The 20,176-nt window shown below is 53.6% G+C and overlaps 1 protein-coding gene across 11 annotated transcripts in view; it reads left to right on the top strand.

The window, feature by feature from the left end:
• The window catches only part of SGSM1 (small G protein signaling modulator 1), a 37,985-nt gene that overhangs the window by 7,373 nt on the left and 10,436 nt on the right, over positions 1–20,176 (top strand). Inside the window, exons 3-20 of one of the 11 annotated variants that reach the window (XM_038187536.2) lie at positions 1,956–2,031; positions 7,644–7,806; positions 8,593–8,745; positions 9,265–9,332; positions 9,816–9,961; positions 10,430–10,576; positions 10,734–10,858; positions 11,859–11,921; positions 12,554–12,621; positions 13,030–13,190; positions 13,386–13,515; positions 14,595–14,774; positions 15,688–15,826; positions 16,185–16,249; positions 16,646–16,791; positions 17,105–17,233; positions 17,675–17,857; positions 19,633–19,704. In XM_038187536.2, the coding sequence (XP_038043464.2) occupies positions 1,956–2,031; positions 7,644–7,806; positions 8,593–8,745; positions 9,265–9,332; positions 9,816–9,961; positions 10,430–10,576; positions 10,734–10,858; positions 11,859–11,921; positions 12,554–12,621; positions 13,030–13,190; positions 13,386–13,515; positions 14,595–14,774; positions 15,688–15,826; positions 16,185–16,249; positions 16,646–16,791; positions 17,105–17,233; positions 17,675–17,857; positions 19,633–19,704 (2,214 nt within the window). Of the gene's footprint in view, positions 1–1,955; positions 2,032–2,983; positions 3,084–7,643; positions 7,807–8,592; positions 8,746–9,264; positions 9,333–9,815; positions 9,962–10,429; positions 10,577–10,733; positions 10,859–11,858; positions 11,922–12,553; positions 12,622–13,026; positions 13,191–13,385; positions 13,516–14,594; positions 14,775–15,687; positions 15,827–16,184; positions 16,250–16,645; positions 16,792–17,104; positions 17,234–17,674; positions 17,858–19,632; positions 19,705–20,176 lie in introns of those variants that run through there. The other 10 variants (XM_038187535.2, XM_038187537.2, XM_072024215.1 and 7 more) reach the window with 10 other exon arrangements.

Raw genomic sequence — 20,176 nt, 5'->3', positions numbered from 1 at the left:
CTGCTCCACTTTGGGGCAAATGTAAGATTTTGGGGTGTTTATGAGACCCCATCTGTTTCCCTAGCTATCAGGGCGTCGTGTTTATTGTATGGCTGCTCTCGCTCTGCTCCATCCCTTCGCATCAGGTGGGTGCCCTTCTTGCAGCGCCCTTCCCACTTCTTTAAATATCTCTGATTTATGCTGTTTAGGGTGATAACCTCAGTCAATACCGTGTATTTTTTTTTCTCCTTTAACGGGTAGTTTTCCACTAAGCTGCGTCTCTCAGAAGGAGATCTTCTGGGCCTCTCAAGTGCAGGTTGTCTGTGCCGTGCTTGCGCCAAGATGCCCGGCTGGAGCAGGAGTCCCGCCGTGCATGCAGATGGTGCCTGCCCCACAGAACCATCATGGGGGGGTGAGACCACAGTGGGGCAGCAAGGCGGCGGCTTGCACGAGGGGTGGCTGCCAAATATTTGGATATACTGCTTTAATTTGAATCTGCTCCTGGTTTTAATCACAAGCCGGTAACAAACTGTGTGCGTCGATTCCCAAGTGATTTTTTTCTTTTTTTTTTTTTTTTTTTCCCAGCCTTGCTCTTCCCAGCCTCCTGCACACACAGAAGCATCCCCCTCAGTTTAAGTTTAAGGTCCATGAACATTCACCATCCACACCTCGCTTCCATCCCCTGCTGCAGCCCCTGACTCACTGCCAGCTCAGCGGAGCAGCCGGGGCCACAGGTGAAGTCACCGCCAGCCCCGCTCCCTGCTGGGCTCTCCAGCAGCTCTGTTTTACCCAGCACAGCGGCGCGGAGCAGCACGGGGAGCTGACCTGTTTGCTTCGACATGCGGACAGACGCTTCTGGCTCTAGATAGGGCTATTTTCTTAATCCATATTCATAAAAAGCCCTCCTTTATTGAGCCATCGGTTGTGCATAACTGACCTTGATTACGGCTTCCGAAGGAGTTCAGTTCCCCAAACAATTCCATTAAAGGTCTCGTACATGCAAGGTTTGCTTGGCCAAGTCTTGACCTGCTGTTTTTTTCTCTTCTCTGTGCCTTTACAGAGAACATCTTGATAAGCAGAGCCTCTCTTACGCCCACGTCTCCGCACTGTGAACCCTTTCCCCTGCGTTTTCTGCAACCAAAGAGAGAAAAGCAGGATGCTTGAGGGGCAGTGGAAGATGAGATCTGGGCATACCAGTAGCTCGGTATTTAAAAGGAAGAACTGTTAGGAACTGAACATCTCAGGACCAAACATTCAGCGGGGCTTTTGCTGGTTTCAGCAGGAGTAGGGAGGCTGATAGCTGAGGATGGAAGTCACCACGGCTCTGAGCGGGATATGGTCTGCTTTGGGAGGCGCAGCAGCCTGCTTCCCCGGCGGGTCTGACCTCCCTCCTGTCTCCTCACACTCCTGATTTATGTGGGTTACCCTTTATTTTCTTTTCTAGTGTCACGCAGGTCGCATTCCTGGGCACACTCAGTGCCAGGCGATGGCTTTGGCACTGCCACAGCTGTCGGGCATTTGGAGCAGCTGCGATCCTAATGAAATTTGTCAAAGCCCCACACAGTGAAAGAGCACGATGCTATGAAAGCATTAAAAGCGAGGTTTGGTTACCCTTATTTAGACACCTTTGATCTAAACAATGCGTGGTGCCTGCAGCTGATTCTCTGCTCCTTGTTTTCCGACTTTGAAGTTTCTCAAAAACCAAAGCATCCTTTTTGTCATTACTTTTTGAAATAGCCCGTGATGAGTGGCAAGCAAAGGTGCAGTGATTCTCTGTGAGACCTCTTGGGCTGTTGGAGGTGGTCAGAGAAGTCAGGATCAAGGAGGGTTCCTCATGGCACAACCACATTCATGCTGCTGGCCCGCTCCCTGCCCAGCCCTGTTCCTCCTCCCCGTGGAGGCACCACCACGGCTCTCCTCACTCTGGTCTTGGGGTGAAATCTCCCAGTTTCTCTAACGGGACCTCTGTTCGACAGGTGAAGCAGATCATGGAGGAGGCGGTGACGAGGAAGTTCGTGCATGAGGACAGCAGCCACATCATCTCCTTCTGCGGTGAGTCTCTGGTGGTGGGATTTGGTATGACCTGGGGCTGCAGCACCCTCACGCGGGGTCTCCTGCCTCGTGGCCCGGCTGTGCTGTGTGTGCTCCCAGGGATGTCCCCCTGGGGAGGTGGCTGGTGCCAGAGTTTGAGCTCTTCTGGCAGGAATCTGGATCCCTGAGGTCTTCGCTTTGTGCCCGAAATAGATCGACACGTGTCAGAAGGATGCTGGCAGTGCATACGGTCACTTAAGAAATACTAGAAATAATCTTTGTTTTTTAAGCCCCTTGAGAATCAATTCAACAAAGCCTGTAAATATTCCTTTGCTATTGTGGAATAGAAGTTTATGGAAGGGAGGCTTCGGTCTGGAGACTGTTACAGCACCTAATGGGGCTTGTGGAAGATCTGCTCTGACACTGTGCCGCTGCGGGTCTTGTTTTCTGGCAGCTGTGCTTTTCACTTAACCTGCGTTTCTCACTTTTTTTTTTTCCTCTGCTGGTGTGACAATTTTGTAAATGTGGAAGCGTTTCAGAATTCATTCATCGAAGTCTTGGCAAAGCCTTTGCTTCAAAACCTCCCTGAAGAGCAGCTGCCTTTTGCCAGCAATATGTGCCGGGTCGGCTCCCTGTCTACTCTGGTGGAAGAAAGCAGGGCTTCAGCTTCTGATCACAGCTGATCATCAGGGGAGACTTTGCAATCAAGGGGGCAGAATTAAGTTTTTTCTGTTGTTCTGGCCCTTCTGTGTAACTTCCTTCACCCTTCAGACTGGGAGGGACACGGTTAGTGCCCCAGGTGAAGCAGCTCCTCGAGCACCATCAGGCGTTCGGTCTGCAGAGTGCTACCAGGCACGGAGTTCGTGGAAGTGGAGAAACCTGGCTGGTGGCTGGGGTGGGTGTGGAGGAGTCCCAAACCTATGCAGAAACCAATTAGTCTGTGCTGATAACGAGGGAAGCACCTCAGGCTGTCAGCTGGGTGAGTTTCTTGTAGCCCAGGGAGCCCTGGGCCTGGAACCAGCCCCTCTGCGCTGGGTGTGGGTGAGGAAAGCTCCCAGCTCTGGGGGCTGCAGGTAGGATGGGGACGGGGCCAGAGGGGGCTTCAAGCACACAAAGAGGCAGCGTTAACGGGGCACCAGCAGCCTGTCAGCGTGGAGTGTTTACCCACTCACCCACAGCTCCAGAGTGTGCTTTGGCAGGGTGCCTGCTGCCCTCCACCTGCCTCGGCTCCTCGCTGGCAGCTGCCCGAGCGATGGGTGCTGGCTCCGGGAGGCAGAGCAGGGAGGGTTCCCTCTGCCCGCGGGCTCAGGGCTGCTCACAGACCTCTCCTGCCTTTGGAAGAGAAGCGGTGTTAAGGGAGGAGTCTGGCTGTGCCCTGACATCGGGTCTTTTACCACTTTGAGGGGCAGACCGGGTTGCTCGGGGTCCCTTGAGTTCTGACCATTTCTTGGGTAGCGATTCCGCTCCTCCCCATGGCTCTTGCTCAGGACAAGCTCCTCCACTTCAAAGGATGCCGAGGGAGCTGAAAGCACCGCTCAGCACCAGCACCACGAGCCCTGGCTCCAGGTAAGGGGGGCAGCCTGTGCCCGTTGGGTGCCTGGTTTGCTTGCTGTGGCTGTCGGCTCCCCGCAGAGATGTTTGCAGAGCCGCAGTCCCTGTGCTTCCAGCACGCCCGTGCTGGGGCCATGTGGCTGCTGCTGAGCAAATGCCGCAGGCAGCGTGCGGAGGGGGAGCAGCCCTCCTCCATTTACAAATAGCTGAAGGGCAGCTTGCTAATTTGGAGGCTGGGAGGAAAATGACAGAAGTGATGACAGCCAGCTTTCGGAGGAGTTGCTCCGATAAGGCTCGCGTAGTGCTGTTACCACTGAATGAGACTGGAGCACCCACAGACATATGCACGGAAGAGAAAGAAGGGAGCTGTGAGGTCTCCCTTTCTCTTTGGAGAGCAAAGAGGCTGCCTTCCTCCTTTTTTTTCCAAGGCTCCTGGATGAAATACGTGCAGGCGCTTGTTTCAGGCCTGTGTGCCTTTGTGCTCTGTCGACTGAACGGCATCGAAAGAGCAGAACAGACTTCAAGGTGTGACTCATTCTCTGCTGCTCTGTACAGCACAAGGCTTCGCAGCCCGGAATTATTTATAGCTTGCTGCGACACGGAGCTGAGGCATCCAGGCACGAAGGACTTGTTGGTTCCTTCTGGCTTCTTAATGATGCCACTGCTCTTTCACTGGCTTCTGGGCTCTACACCTAGGCTGCTGCTCTTTAATTTGGCCGGTACGTGCACCTTCCTGAGTGCTGCAGCTCCCCGTGTGCCAGCTGAGCTTATAAATAACCTCTTCTGCTGACAAGCAGAGCGTGCTGCAAGCCTGGCTCTGGCTAGGCAGAGCTGCCCTTTTCTCTGGGGAGAGCCGCCTTCCTCGCCGAGCCCTCCTCATCCTCCCGCTGCTCTGCGTGCCCAGCGTACCGCAAACCCCTTCCAATGAAACCAGTGGGCTGGCAGGAAAGGGCAGCTGCCCCCAAGCTGCTCCGATTAGCCCACGAGGGGAGGGCTGGAAGCAGACAAACACGAGTTGGCATCTGTCACTTCATGCTGCCCTGGGAGGCTGACGGAGCACCCTCGGCAGGGCTGGAGGCCTGCCCGTGCCCGGGGCTGTTTGCCCACGTCAGTGCTCAGGTTGCCTTAGTGCTCAGCCGCACTCAGGATCTCAGAAACATCTCAAGAAAACATAAGGTTAAAAAAGAATGCACCATTTCTCCTGGATTTAGCGTGGGCAAGGTGCTCTTAGTTTGTGTGCTCGTGCTTCTGAGACCTTGGCAGAGCACAGAGAGGTTTTCCTGAGCAGAGTGCATTCGTGTGTGGCTTTGCCAGCAGGAGTAGCGTTTGGAGAGGTTTGGGTACGGCGTTGAGGACAGGTGCTGGTGGCTGCTCCGTGCTGCTGGAGCACACTGGGAGGCCGTTCTTCTCTCCAGGTTTTCTCCTGGGTGCTGCTCCCTAGCTGACAGCAGCGTGCCTTGCATTGGCCGTGACGTGAGCAGAGCAATCTGCTGGGTTTCCTGGGCAGGCACGAGCGCTCTCCTCTCTTGCTGGAAATGGAGAGCAGCACTGACCACACATCAAGAGCGTGGTGCCAAGCGGGCTCTGTCCCAGGGGCTGCATGGCAGCCCAGACCCCAGCCCTTGCCTGGGTGGCTTCTCAGTGCCCATGCTTGTGTCCGGGGCTGCTCTCTCCTGGCTTATCCTCGTATGGCACCCCGGGGGCTGGCAGAGGGGCACCTGCTTCACTCCGGCACCTTGCTGGGCAGCAGGGGCAGGGAGACCTCACCCACCTGCCCTGCACTTCTGGACTGACTTTTCTCTGCTGTTCCAGTGTGGGTGCGAGGCCTGGAGGGGCTTTGTGGGCTTGCTGCCTTGCAGCCCTCCTGTTACCACGTGCAGCTGGCAGAAAACTGGTCCGTGGTAAGTCGGTGATGGGCAGCAAAGTGGATTTGGCAGCTGGTGGCTGGGCAGAGCTGGGAGTGCCCTTTGCCTGTGTCCAGCAGCTGTGGCACCCAGCTGCACGGGGTGAGCATCGCAGCCTGGCCAGGCTGGGGTCTGCTGTGGACATTGCCCAGAGGGCTGCAAACAGCTGCCTGAGAATGGAGAGATCCTGGAAAACCCAAACTGGAGAAGGGGGGTGGTGGCGCACTGCCCAGCGAGGCAGAGAGCTGCCACGGGCAGCGTGGCTCTGTAGAGACCTCGCCCTTGGTTCAGGCTCAGGGGAGAGGGAGGACTTCTCCCCAGTTTTGGAGGTGCTGCTGTGATTTGTGTGTTCAGCTGCGTGTCAGCATCGCCTTGTGCTCTGAAACCAAAGTCTGGGACAGGTGGGAAATCCCATCCACGTGTGGGCCACGCTATGTGCAGCGTGTCTAGGCTGCAGGAGGGGTTGCACAGGGCTTTATTGAAAAACCAGCTGTCCAGCTAGCTGCTCTGGGTTCTGGGTGAGCAGGACTCGGCTGGCTCAGGGGTGCTGTGAGCACAGGATGTCTCTCGCAGCTCCTCGGAGCCCCAGCGCTGCGCCCACCCTGCCCGCCCCGCAGTGAACTCGGGCACGGTGCTAAACAGGGCAGAGATAATGAGAGCATCTCGCAGCCCAGGGAGCTGATGTGTACGGGCCTGCATTAAATGTGTTTTTAAATGTCTCCACTGAGTTGTTCAGCTGTAGAAGATGCCTTTCCGAGCGAGAGGCTCAGCAGCATCTGCTGGGCTGCTGCGGGAAGGCTCGGCACGGCTCTGCGGCGCTGCGCTCCTGGGCGAGGAGGGTGCTGGCGTGCCAGAAAGCTTCTTGGCAGACCCCGATCAATCGCCTGTGGAGCTGCGTGCCCGTGTAATTTTCCAGTGCTTTGATCAGCCTGTTTAATAGGTCTGAGTTTGACACTAGACATCCATCCTCAGCCCTCCCAGGGGACTCCGGCAAGCATCCTGCCGGCACAGCCTGTACGTGTGGCACCTTCCCGTGCGGTGCCTGCTGGGCTCCCTGGGCAGCCGTGCCTGTCCCGGGCTCCCTGATCCCCTGGGCTTGGGGAGTGCCCGAGGCAGAGGAAGCCTGTGCTGTCCCACATTTGGCTGTGACCTCTGGCCCTGCAGACACAGTGGGCACCCAAAACCAGAGGCATTTAGCCGGGGAAGCGCAGCCAGCTGCATTTCTGTGCAGTGCAGCAGCGCTGAGCTTGGCGTGGTTAAACCACAGGAGTGTTTCCTCCCACAGGCTTAACCTGCCTGACTCTGCATGGACAGGCTCTTGGCAGCTCCTGAGCCTTGTGATTACAGCCGCACCGTGAGCTGGGCTCTGCTCTGCTGAGAAAATCACTGCTCCACTACCAGTGGTGGTGCTGGCACGGGCCTGGAGCAGGATATGACCCTGCTGCTGAGATCTCCCAGTGTTCGCATTGATTTGTTTGCATTCAGCATATTATGTAGCGGAGCTGGATCTTGACATTTTTGGAACAAAGGACTGCAAGCGTAGAGGTTCAGGTCCTTCCTCCTGCTGCTTTATGAATGAACAACGTGCTCCAAAGAATCCTAATCCAGGCTGCTAGCTTGGCACGTCAGTGCGGGCTGATCGCTGCTGGGGGCACAGAACCGCCGCTGGTTTGCAAACTGTGTGTCTCATCTCATCACAGGTCTGTGAGATCTCCTGAGGCTGTTGGTCACACAAAGCAAGTCCAAGAGGAGTTAGTCTGTTCTCCTACTCCTCTCCAGTGATTTATTGGACCTACTGTAGCAGGCACAAACTAACTTTCTTTTGAAGTACTTGTATTTTAGCACACGCATGGTTCAGGTTTACTTGCACCACACTAGTCCTTCTGACCAGACTAGCTGAACTTTGCCAGTGTCAATTTTCCATTTTTGTAGAACTAAAATAATATCTGTACAGCCAGCAAAACTGATAGCTCTACAGGCATAAACTGTGCTGCTTTGGGTCACGTAACAGCTGGGTACCTTAACGTTCTGTCTGCTTAGGCAGAAACAGAACATGACGTTGATTTCTCTTGGGAAACATTTTTGCTGTAGAGTAAGGTCATGGATGCAGCGGTGACATGAGAGCAGCCTGGCTGCGAGTTCTCCTGCCACTTCAGTAACAACTTTGCTTTGTTGCAGCTGCTGTGGAAGCCTGTGTCCTGTACGGCTTGAAGCGGAGGGCGGCAGGGTTCCTGCGCAGCAACAAGATAGCAGCTCTCTTCATGAAGGTGGGCAAGAGCTTTCCTCTGGCAGAGGAGCTCTGCAAGAAGGTGCAGGACCTGGAGCAGCTCATCGAGAATGCGTAAGGCACCAGCGTGGCTATTGTCCTACAAACCACTTGCATTTTGGTGTGGAAACGTGTCATTTGGGTGTCACTGTGGACTGAAATGCCCAAGCATGTATAGGAGGATTTGCTCTTCCAGAAGCACAGAGTCCTCTATCGGGCTTTTAGTATCTTCAGTGAACCGGTTGCTTCTCTGCAACTGTGAGTTGCAGTTGTGGATTAAGCTAGAGTGGACAAGTTATTTCTTCCTCTGCCCCTTGTCTTATGCTGCTGGGAGAGCTGCACAAATTTGCTCGGGAGCTGTCACAGTTTATGGACCAGTGCACGAAGCCAACTGGAACCAAATCTGGTTTGCTTCAATGTGTAGGGCTGTAACCTGCAGTAATTCAGCTTCCATTTAAGTGTGGCTTACTCAGCCATGGACAAGAAACAGGGAGATGGATGGAGCAGCTCCCTGGGGGCAGGAATCTTCCAGTTGTCCTGAGATAAGCTGCTCTGCTTATGAAATTCAGTCCTTAGGCTCTAGTGGAAAAGGTGTGGGTTTGAGGACTGCTGAGGTAAAGACTTTGTCCTAGGGTGCCTTTACAATTGAAAACAGATTTGGTGAACTCAGTTTTCAAATGCGGATGTGGGCCTTCTGGAATAGGGGTTGGGATGGGTGAAGGGAGCAGTCTCTGGAGCCCTGTCCCCAGGGTTCCTGGGGGACAGGGCCTGTGTCCCACCAGGAGCCATGAATGCTCTGGGCCTGCAGTGCTCAGTGATGAGCCAGTGATGATGTTGTCTTTCTCCCTTTTACCTCTAAAGACGAAATCAAGTTCAGAGCATCCCAGAGAACGTGCGCAAGGTGCCGAAGCTGCCCAACCTGTCTCCTCAGGCCATCAAACACCTCTGGATCCGCACAGCCCTCTTTGAAAAGGTCTTGGATAAAATCGTGCATTACTTAGTAGAGAACAGCAGGTGAGTGCTGGCACAACCCGACCGTTTTCCCCTCACAACTCACTACCAGCATCTGCCCCTTCCAGGGGTGCTGGGGATATTGCTGCTTGAGCTGTGTCCAGGTGGTGCAGAGCAAGGAGCTGATACGCTGCTCCTGGCAGTCCCCGTATGCTCCCTAAAATAAGGACAGGCCATGCTTGCTCTGCTGATGGCTGAGTTGTTGAGGACCAACTTGTCCTTGTCTCCTGGGAACTGCATGCTGAGGCCTCCTGTCCTGGGGAGGTGTCATCCCCAGCCCCAGGAAAGCTTTGATAGGAGATGATGATGCTGGCAGTGTGCTGCACGAGGGCATCAACCCCCCAGGACTTTTGAGGCTAGCAGGAACAGCCTGTAACAGGCTCCTTGGCCTCTCGCTGTCATGGAAGGATACAGACAGAGAAGGGCATTACAGTGGTTTCAAACAACAATCTCTATCATTTTGCAGTTCCAGTTCCAGGGGGCTGAAATGCTACAGCATTCTGTTCTTTTAATCTCTTCTAGTAAGTACTACGAGAAAGAAGCTCTCCTGATGGATCCTGTGGATGGACCGATTCTCGCATCTTTATTGGGTAACTCTTTCATCTTACCCTGCTTTGATAGCTTGCTTTCCAAACCTGTGCTCACAGTCCTGCGATCCCAATTCAATTGTTTTTTAGTAAGAGCTTCAGAAAACTTAAAAGCCCCGGCCAGGTAAATCTGTGGGGCTCTCCTAAAGAACAGATGATGCCCAGCTGCTGAGCAGTGAGTCGAGATGGGAAGTTGCAAGGCTGAGCTCAGGGGTTTCCTTTTCCTGCACAGGCTTTGGTAATACCAACAGGTGTAAACCAGGGCTGATGCCTGGCCCTTGAAAACAGTACACGCAGGGCTCTGCAGGTGCTGGGTTATTTGCTCACTGCCAGGGCCAGCAGACTGCTTCTGAGTTCTTTGCTGCTGTTACACGGTGCAGCAACATGTGCTGAGCCTGGCGCTTGCTGCCTGCAGTCCCACTGCCCCTGCTCTGGGATGCTGAGAGCTGGCCGTGCTCACTGTCTGTGCTTTTCCTCTCTGTGCAGTGGGTCCCTGTGCACTGGAGTACACCAAGATGAAGACAGCCGACCACTTCTGGACAGACCCCTCGGCCGACGAGCTGGTTCAGAGGCACCGGATCCACAGCTCGCACTGCCGGCAGGACTCGCCCACCAAGCGCCCGGCGCTCTGTGTGAGTGGGGGCAGGCTGGGAGGGGGGCAGCTCCTCGCAGCGCTCACCAAGGGTGTGGAGTTCCCCTTGTTTGAAAAGGGCTGTGAAGCCCTTGGGTAAGAGAAGGTAGAAAAGTGAGGATACTTCACGTCTTCAAGCCAGAAGTGCTGGGAACGTGGGCATGGAGACTGTGAGTGTGCTGGACCAGTGTGGCACCACATCCCGAAAGGGTCTCTGCTGTTTAGGAACAGCGTGTATGGACTAAAAGTGAAGGCAGCTGAAGTCTGCTCAGTTTATTGCAAACAAAGCACACTCCTGGGGCTTCTGTAAGTACAGAATCAAGCTTGGACAGAGCCAGGGATCCTCTTAGAGGACACAAAGGAGGAGGTTTCTAGTACTGAGCTTTTTAAGTATATGTGAGGAGGAAATGAGCTTTGAAGTGATGCTTTCAGAAAGCAGAAGGTGTCCATGCTCACCTCACGTTTGTAGGTGGATCTCTTCCAGATTCAGAAAAGGCATTCAAGCGGCAGTATGGACGACCGGCCATCGCTGTCCGCCAGGGACTACGTGGAGTCGCTGCACCAGAATTCCCGGGCCACGCTCCTGTATGGCAAAAACAATGTCCTGGTGCAGCCAGTAAGTACCTGCTGGGACATCTGGGCTGCGTTGTGGTTCAGGACTGTGCTGTGGGGTGTGCATCAGCCTTGGGTAGCAGGACGTGGTGCTGCTTGCTTCTGATGTCTTCCAGGCTGCTCTCAGCAGCTCACTCTCTCCTCACCTTTATTTCCTAAAGCGAGACGACATGGAGGCGATCCCGGGATACCTGTCCCTTCACCAGACTGCCGACATCATGGCATTGAAGTGGACTCCCAACCAGCTGATGAATGGCTCCGTGGGGGATCTGGACTACGAGAAGAGGTGACTGGCTCCCAGTGCGTGCTCACGCAGGGCAGAGGGGAGGCAAACATTCCTGTGGGTTCGGAGGAGGTATCTGGCATCCAGTGCCATCAGCGAACTTTCCCATTGACACTACAGAGCTGAACAGCTCTGAGTTTGTATCAGAGGAAGGGAGAGGGAGGCTGCAGCAGCTGGTGGGAGATGCTGTGGTGTAGCCATCTATGCTGGAAGATTTCAGCAAGGGAACTGGAGAGGGTGCTTGTTCTGAAAGGTGCAAAGTGGGGGGATTTATTGCTCTCAGTGATCTCCTCAAGGGATTGCCCTCTCTACACGTGGAACAGTGCTGCTAGGCTTGTCATCAGTATTACATTGTTGTTATGGTTAAGCTGGGAAAGCGAGGAGTCTATAAGCAGGGGAAGGATATCTGCAGAGAGAGAACGTGAGCAGTTCCCAGATATCACCACCTCAGTAACAGTGGGTTCCATTTCATAGTGCTATCTCAGCACACTCCTGATGGTCCTATGTGCAGGTGATCAAAGTCCCTCTAATTTAACGGAGTTCTTGGAGTTCGTTCCTCTAATGGGATTGAAGTTTGCTTAGGAGTCGATTGTTCAGCAGGGTGTTTTGCCATGCCCCTTTGTCTGGGATTGCCTTATGGGCTGCTGGCATTTCTCTCCATAGCTGCAATCCTTTTAACAAACTACTGAGTCATGCCAGGTCCTAATTTGCCTGAGGGAAAAAACAAAGCAAACAAAATCCCCATCCATCAGCAAATAGTCCAGGAAAACTGGAACATTTAGCACACCATTCCTTTGGCCTATGACAAAGATCATCTTCAAAAAAACTTGCTGTCAGTTTTGCTTATTCTCAATTTTAGTTTTTTGCGTTTTGTTTACCTGTGTTCTTTTTCATTTCCCCTCTCTTCTTGGCTCCTGGGCCATTCCATTATGCCTGTACCCTCCCCCTAAAATGCTATTCTCATCTCACCACTACTTTTCTGAGTTCTTGACTTGGGCATTAGCCTAAGCTCTAAAACTTCCCAGTGTCAAGATGTGACCAAGGAAGAGAGGAGTCGGCTGACAAAGTAAGTATGAACCTACAGGGAGTGACTTCTGTGCACCCCTTCCCATCCTTAGCTGGCTTTTTATGAGCCATTTTGTGATGCCTTCATTTTAAGCACTATTTTTGTAAAGTGACAGATGTGCTGCTCAGAAACTGGAAATTTGCTTTGTTGGAAAGCAATAGGAAGGTGTTAAATACTGACACCTTCATAGAGCAGTCCTCTTGCTAGGCTCTCCGCAGAAATGAAACCCAAGGTGAGGCCTCGTGTCTGCTGGGGTGATCCCCAGCTCCCTGCTGGGGTCTCTGTCACCCCCAGTCCCATCCTGACCAGCATCTCCCCCAGCACGTCACTGATTTGCTCGGCCATCTGGCGGTGTCTGTGCTGAGGGAGTGCAGCCCCAGAACAGAAGCAGTGCAAACCAAATCTGTTCTCAGCTCTGAAGTAACACAGATGGCCAGGGTTTATTTCCTCCTCCAGTAGAAGGGATAGTATCTGGTTCTGGAGGGATGCTGTCACTTACTCTGGCTGGCCTTGTGGGGCTTCAGCCTTTCCGTAGCTTCCCTTGGTGTCAGGACAGCTGGAGGGGAGCTGATGTGAAGAGAAGCAGAGCCTGGTGCACCCCAGAACTTCAGGACTTCCTCTCTCTGTTCCAGCGTGTACTGGGACTATGCCATGACTATTCGCCTGGAGGAGATCGTCTATTTGCACTGCCACCAGCAAGGTAAGGCCAGGCTGGGGGCTGCTGGAGGGGAGGGTGTTACCCTGACACTGGCATGGGGATGGGATGTTTTGGTTCAGCTCTAGGGCAGATTTCCAGAGCTCTGGGTGGTCACTGCTATGTAACTGCATCTAGGAAATCCTTTAAACCAGCTCCTGGCTGTGGTGTTGGCTGCAGAGAGCTCCCTGTGGAGCACTGCTCTGGGGTTTCAGGGGTGCAATTTACCAGGCATGCGTTCTCCAGGGCCCCAGACTCACAATGGATTTATGAAAGAATCCAAACAAGGGAGAAAATCTGTTTAGCATGCCAGAAAAACAATTCCCTAAGCTTTTTGCCTGCCCTCTGCATCTTTGTCTGGTAATGTTTGATGTGTGTGTGTCTTCTCTCTGCTGTCACTGCTGCTAATAGTAGACAGCGGCGGAACGGTCGTCTTGGTGAGCCAGGATGGGATCCAGAGGCCTCCGCTGCGGTTCCCCAAAGGAGGGCACTTGCTGCAGTTCCTGTCCTGCCTGGAGAACGGCCTCCTGCCCCACGGGCAGCTGGACCCACCCCTCTGGTCACAGCGGGGAAAGGTAGGCAGCACGGAGGGGGCAGATCACACTGAGTGCATAAATAGGGCTACGTCTTCGTGTTGTAATCAGAGCCTTAATCCAAAGGCCTGCTCCAGCACGGGGAATGTGCAGATGTTGTCCAGGCTGACCAAGCACGTGCTCTTGCTGGGCAGGGCTTTGGTGGGGCCGTTGTGAAGAGCAGGTTTTGTTCACCAGGGGAAGGTGTTTCCCAAGCTGAGGAAGCGAAGTCCCCAGGGCTCCTCCGAGTCTGCATCCGACAAGGAAGATGACGAAGCCACAGATTATGTTTTCAGAATAATCTACCCAGGGACGCAGTCTGAATTCGGTAAGTGTGTTGGCAGAGACCGTTTCAGGTGGCTGTTACTGGTGTGTGAGTGACCAGGGACACGGCACTGATGGGCACACTGCAAACGGTGCCTGGGAGTGGTTCCAGAGGAACAGGCTTTGCTATAACAGTGCTGCATCTTACTAAACATTGTTTGTTTTTTATCTCTCACTTGCCATTGCAAACTTCATTTCCGCAACCGCAGAACAGGCCTTGAGTGCCTGTGTGGTTGGAAAACTGCACATTATTTCAGTAGCAAGCTTCCCTTTGGTCGTGTCCCTTGGTATTCTTCCTTTTGCTATCACCAGGCCAACTCAGCAGGTTCTGTATTAAATCCAGCTATAGCCTGCAGTCAGCGCTGCTCTGCAGCACAAAGCGCAGGTAGCAGGAGCCCTCACTGGGTATTACCAGGTTTGACCCACATATTTTCACCTCCTACCACTCAGGGCAGGGAGACAATGCTACTGGATTCACCAAGCCAGAAATCTCTCTTGATATCCATTTGTGAATGATCAGAGCAACGTCCTTGGCTGAAGTGCCTGCACATTTCTCTTTGTTCTTCTGTGGGACACCAAGAACACTTTTTTGGCCTCTGGAAACGTTGCAGATGGCTTTGTAAAGGGGCAAACCAGGAGTGTAATAGAAAACTCATAGCGTGCTTCTGAAAAGCTATGAAATTTGATCAAAAACGTGTTCCTATACTTTTGAGGCTAGAAGGGGGACAATTATATCTCCTGTGACTCCTCCATAGCATCACTAAAGATTATACTTGGTTCTCTCTGCCTTTAGCTGACTAACACAGCCCAGTGAGTCAGATAAAAATCTGATTGAGGCCAAAATAGCTGAGGGGAGACGCTCCTTTCTGTAGCTTCCTTTTGATCTACCCCTTAAAATTCTGCGCTGGGGGCCAAATTTGCTGTTAAATGAATTGCTGCAATCTCTTCAGCTGGCGTCATCGCAGTCTGTGCAGTTTCTATAGATTTTCCCAAAGGGGGGTGGAATTGCAGCGGTTCGTTCTTCTCTACAGATTCTTCCTTCCCCCATTCATTTGTGCCCTTGTCCCGTCTCTGTGTCTCTAGTTACCATTAATGGTAATTTTCACCCATTCCTTGCGTCTGTGATCTCCATCTCTGCTGGGAGAAGGAAGACTGCAAGGACTCCGGCTGCAGGCAGGATGGTGGTGATCCACAAACGGTCTCCGAATCTCTCCACCGCATCCCGACCCCGGCTTGTGGCTCTGCGGGCCACTCAGCATCAGTGTAATGCAGCTGTCATTTGTCTGGTACACGTGCTTGCCTTTGTTGTCACTTGACAATTCCTGCAGAGTTGCCTGCCACTGACCCATCAGCACCTGCTCGGTATGAGGGAAAGGGAAGGAAAGGAAGGGGCTCCTAATGAGAACACTTCAGCATTTTTCTTACCAGTATCAGCAGTTATTCAGTCTCACAAGCAGGTAGGGTTAGTGAGATCTGATTTAATTTCCAAGGAAGACCCAACAAGATTTTTCTTCGTTAATCATTGTCTGCATCCCACATTTCACCTTCATCGTGTCGGCCTTTTCCTAGAGAGGCCCAAGACCGAATGGCAGTGCAATAGCACTTCTGAGTTTAAGCAGGGATTTAGCAAATGACAACAAGAATCGCTGCTTGTTCCTGCTGCCCCTCTCAACGTCTGCATCAAAGTCTGTCCTGTCTTGTGATTTGGATGTTCTCATTTTTCCCTGAAGCTTGGATGAGATCCTGGTGTTTGAGATGGGGGCTTTTCCTTTCCAGTGATTTACTCTTCCTGGGACAATGGTTGTTTTCAATCACGTTTTTAATTAGTTTTGTGACAGTCTGTTGCAGTGCCTTGTCTCAAGTCCTTCTGGATTGGGTGTTTGTTTTCTGCCTCAGTCAGCACTCAGTGATTTGAGATGAGCTTGCTGAAGGCACTGCAGTTAATTAGCAGATGATTTTTATTCTCTCTCATCAATGCTCTGTTACCTTTCCTTTCTCCAGCGCTCATCGGTGCTGGTGCTGTGATCAGCTGGTGTTAGGTCCTACCTGGTTGCCGGCGTCTCCTTGGAAAGAGTGCGGGGTGCTGCGTTTGCTGATCAAAACTCCCCTCTGTCCATCTCCCGTGGCCCACCTGGCTGGGGGGCAGTGGCTGATGCTCCTCTCTGCCCTCTTACAGTGCCCCAGGACCTGATGGACGCGCAGGGTGCTGGCCTGCCTCCCATGTGGCAACCCAACACCCGCAAGTCCTCCTGCTCCTCCTGCTCTCAGAGCGGCTCCTCTGATGGGGGGCCGTCCAACGGCTGCAGCCACGAAAGGTACGACAGCTCCACTGCTGCCTGCTTGGAGAAATACAGGTGAGGTAAAACAGGCCTGCAGCTGAGAGCCCCGCTGAGCTGGGTGGATGGCCAAACTAGAACAGCTACGGCACGATGCTGTCTCCAGCCTCACCGTGTCCAGGGACCATTTACATCTGCTGGGGGGCACGTCCAGGCTGAAGTGAGGCTTGTCTCTCAGCTGTTCTGTGTCCTGACAGCAAGAATTGCTGCTCCCAAGCTGAGCAGAGGTCCTCTGGTGCACCTGTAAAAGCAAAGCTTGCACAGTTAGATCAAAGCCAAGACACTTGAGGGCATGGGAGCATTTCTGTGCTCACATCCAGTGTGTTTTTATTGGCAGAGCTCCACTGAAGCTCCTGTGTGACAATATGAAGTACCAGATCCTCTCCCGGGCTTTCTATGGCTGTGAGTACTTGTCACATCCACGATGCCTTGAGATGTGTGATGGGCAAGGGATAAGGTCCTGGGCTCAGGGCTAGGAGTGGTGCAGAAACAACAGGATAGTGGCTGGGGGGCAGGGATCTGTTTGTTGCATGCAGGGCCCCAGGAACACTTGCTCAGGACTGGCAGCAGCCAGATGAACTCTGTTCTGAGTTTCAGACATCAGCCCAGCAAGCTGTTGGTGGGTACAGGACAGTGAGATGCCAGCCGGTCCTGCTGTGCTCCCTGCTTTGCTGCTTAGGCTGGCTGTGGCTTGAGAGGATCTCCTGCAGGGACCAGACTGATCAGAGCTGTCCCCAGCACTTTGCCCTTGTGACTCCCCGAGTTCCCCAGATGAGCTTTTGCTTCTGTCTGACGCAGGGCTGGCCTATTGCAGACACCTCTCCACGGTGCGAACCCACCTCTCGGCCCTGGTTAACCACAACATCGTGTCTCCTGACGTGCCCTGCAACGCTAGCTCAGGACTGACAGTGGACATATGGCAGAAGTACCTAGAGGACAGCACGGTAGGGCCAGCACTGTTTGGACACTCTTCTGGGGCACAGAGGCACAGCAGTGACCTTGGGTAATTTTGGTGGGACGCTTTCTGGGCATAGACAGCCAACATTTCCCCAAATGTCCATCTGCAGGGGCCGCTGGCTGAACTTAACTCCAGGTGGAGATGTGAGAGAGCATCTGTAGAGGATGAGTGTGTGGGTGGTGGGGGTCTGGCAGCACTCCGGGTACTGGGAGGTGCTGTGGCCAGGCTGGGCTGGCATTGCCAGCCGATGGGCTGCAGTCCCGGCTGTTTGTGCACACTGACTTGGATCCTTCCCACAGAGCTATGAGGACCAGGAGCTGCTGCGGCTGATCTACTATGGTGGGATCCAGCACGAGATCAGGAAGGCTGTCTGGCCCTTCCTCTTGGGCCACTATCAGTTTGGGATGACAGAAGCAGAAAGGAAAGAGGTTGGTATGAGCATGGCATTGGTGTACCCTGGACGTTTCCCAGCTCACAGTGTTCTGGAGTCCACACTGGCCATTTTGTCCCCTTTGTACTGTAGCTGTACTTAGGAAGTGGGAGTAGGGCCAGATAAGCAGGAATTGATAGGACCAAGCTTGATGTTACCCTGTGCAGCTGCTGGTTGCTTACGTCAGAGAGTGCCCTGAGTGCCTCTGGAAGGCAGGAAGGAGGCAGACGATCATTTTTCCATCCTAATTTTTGTGAGGTTTCTTGGGTCAGGCTGTGATTGGCACAGTGCTGGAGATGAGGTGATTTCATGTCCCGTTGAGCCATAGCTAATGCAAGCGTGCACTTGGCTCCCCTGTGCAGGGGTGTGGAGGAGGCACGGTTTTCTGTGCTCTTTGGGAAAGCTGCTCAAAGACCTTGTTTGTGTCTCACCGCCGCAGGCCGACGACCAGATCCGCACGTGCTACGAGCACACCATGGCAGAGTGGCTGGGCTGCGAGGCCATCGTCCGCCAGAGGGAGAAGGAGTCGCACGCGGCAGCCCTGGCCAAGTGCTCCTCTGGGGCCAGCCTGGACTCCCACATTCAGAGGATGATGCACAGAGATTCCACCATCAGCAACGAGGTGAGGCTGCGGGGGCTCAGGGAGGGCTGTCCCCACGCAGGGACGTGGGCGCTGTGTCAGCCTGTGCTGCAGGGAGAAATGGGGAGAAATGGGGACAGTTCTTGCTTGTCCTCCTTCCCTGACCTCTGCCTGCCTCCGTGCCTTGCTACTCGCAGTCTGTACAGGTGGGATTGAAGCTTTTTTATCTGTTCTCTTTCATCTGCTCTTTCAGAGCGTTTAGAAGTTGGAGAGGGCACCTCCCGCAGTGTGGCCCCAGTTTCCATGCTGCGTTGGGCTGCACTGACTCAGAGGGTTTGACTGAAGCCTGAGAGGTCTCTTAGAGGTGTGAGGAGTTGGTTTCGCTTAGGTTCTCACAGTTCCATGCCCACAGCTCCGTGCTTGGGAGCCATCACCCAGCGTGGGGTGCTGGGCACGTGGTTCCTAGCAGGGAGCAGGCTCTGGTGGGGGCAGCAGCTCCACATCCAGACACTGCCTGGTCCCGGGAAGCCTCCCTGGGTATTTCTGGAAAACAAAGATATTCATAACCCAGTTTGCAATCCAGGGACACATCAGGATCAGGCCCATGGAAGTCAGTGTTGGAGTAGGGGCAGGAGGAAGACCGTGTTTTTGGTGCCATGGGGCTGTGAAATGAGCCCGTGGGCTTCTTACCTGCTCTTTGCCATCAGCACAGTGGGGAGGGCAAGCCAGAGCCGGGCTGCGCAGGAGCGGAGGTGACACAGATGAGGAGAAGTGGGCTGCTTGGTCGTAGCTGTGTGAATCATTCCCCTCCCTGCAGCATCTCTGCTGTTTTGTATTCCTGTTTTGTATTCACTGCCTGGTCGGGGAACATGCGCCGGCAGAGTTAATACATGCAAAGTTTCACCCTTTTCCCTGAAATTTCCTGTTATAAAATGCTCCCATGGTGATGGAGGAAAACTGTCGCCCTTCCTCTCTCCAGCGGAGCCCTGCCCAGCAAACACCCACAATGCTAGGGTGGGGACAGCTCCTGCTGCCGCTCTGAAAGTGCTGTGTTTTCTGAAAACCCTATTGTTTCTGCGTGATGTAATTGCAGTGCTCCCTGCATCCAGCTTTGCGTGCAGCGGGAGCAGCTGCAGGCTCTCGTGCCGTGATAAGCCCTGCGCAGGGGTGGCTCAGATAGCAGGGAGGACTCGCTCTGATATGCTGGCTCGCTGCTCAGAGGGAACCCCCGAGGCACGGCACCGAACTGGCTGCTGCAAAGCCCCTTCTGTGCCTCAGCTGTATGGTGCTGCTGGCTTTTAGAGGGGCTGCCTTGACACAGCCTGGCTTAAAGCATCAGTGTTTGTCCTTTAAGAAAAGGAAAAAAACATTAATATGCTTAGAGGGATTGTTTTATAGCCTGTGACTTCATCGTTTATGTAAACTAAGATGGGGTGAGTCGCTTTGCTGCCAAATTAGGACTGAAATTAGTAGAAATTTGCACTCTGGGGAGACAGCGTGACCTCTCTGAAGGCTACAAGAAAGCAGCTCATTTCATACCCAAACAAACAGTGTTTGAACAACTGAATTGGCCCGGGACTTTGTTTGTTTATCATCTCCAGTGGTAAATGTCAGCGGCAGGCTGAGGGAGGGTGCTGCTCTGAGTGACAAACCAGCACAGCAGAGCTCATGTGACGTGACTGTGTTTCGCGGGTCAAATAGGAGAATTTATTGGATGCATTTTCCACTTCATATACAGATGTGCCCACCTCTGAGCGTGCCCCCGCTGCAAACACCGTGCTCTTTGCCTTTTCAGTGGCCTTTTCTCTCTCTTGCAGTCCTCGCAGAGCTGCAGCTCCGGCCGACAGAATCACGCCCGGCTGCAGAGCGACTCCAGCTCCAGCACGCAGGTGAGCGGCAGCGCTTTGTCCCCTCCTGCCTGTTCACACTGACTGCCCTACTGCACGAGGCTCTCTGCCCTGCCTTGGGCTGCTTGCTTGCCAGAATTGGCTTCTGTCAAACAGAGCTGTAGTTGGAGGAAGTACATGACTCACAAACCTGTCTCTGGAGTCACTAAGGTCAGGGCTGGGCACTGCTGGCGGTGTTTAATATTCACCTGCCCGCTCTGCCCGGGCTCGAAGGATCAACCCACACGTGGCCTTCACACATGAGGGCCTTTGGCTGCTCCATATGGTAGTAACCACGTGCTTAATCAACCCCTTCAAATGGCATCCTGCCCAGTGTATTGTGCTGAGTAAAGCGTAGTCCTTTGGAGCATGGACTGTGCATTTTGGAGCATTAGCCAGTGACCATGCCTTCGGGTCCTCTGAGCCTTTCTGCACTGGTTGCTTACACGAGCCCTGCACAGACCGTGAATGTGGT

The sequence above is a fragment of the Anas platyrhynchos genome, chromosome 16 (assembly GCF_047663525.1).
Source record: "Anas platyrhynchos isolate ZD024472 breed Pekin duck chromosome 16, IASCAAS_PekinDuck_T2T, whole genome shotgun sequence".
Classification (NCBI taxonomy): domain Eukaryota; kingdom Metazoa; phylum Chordata; class Aves; order Anseriformes; family Anatidae; genus Anas; species Anas platyrhynchos.
This window is presented reverse-complemented; position numbering and strand designations above follow the sequence as displayed.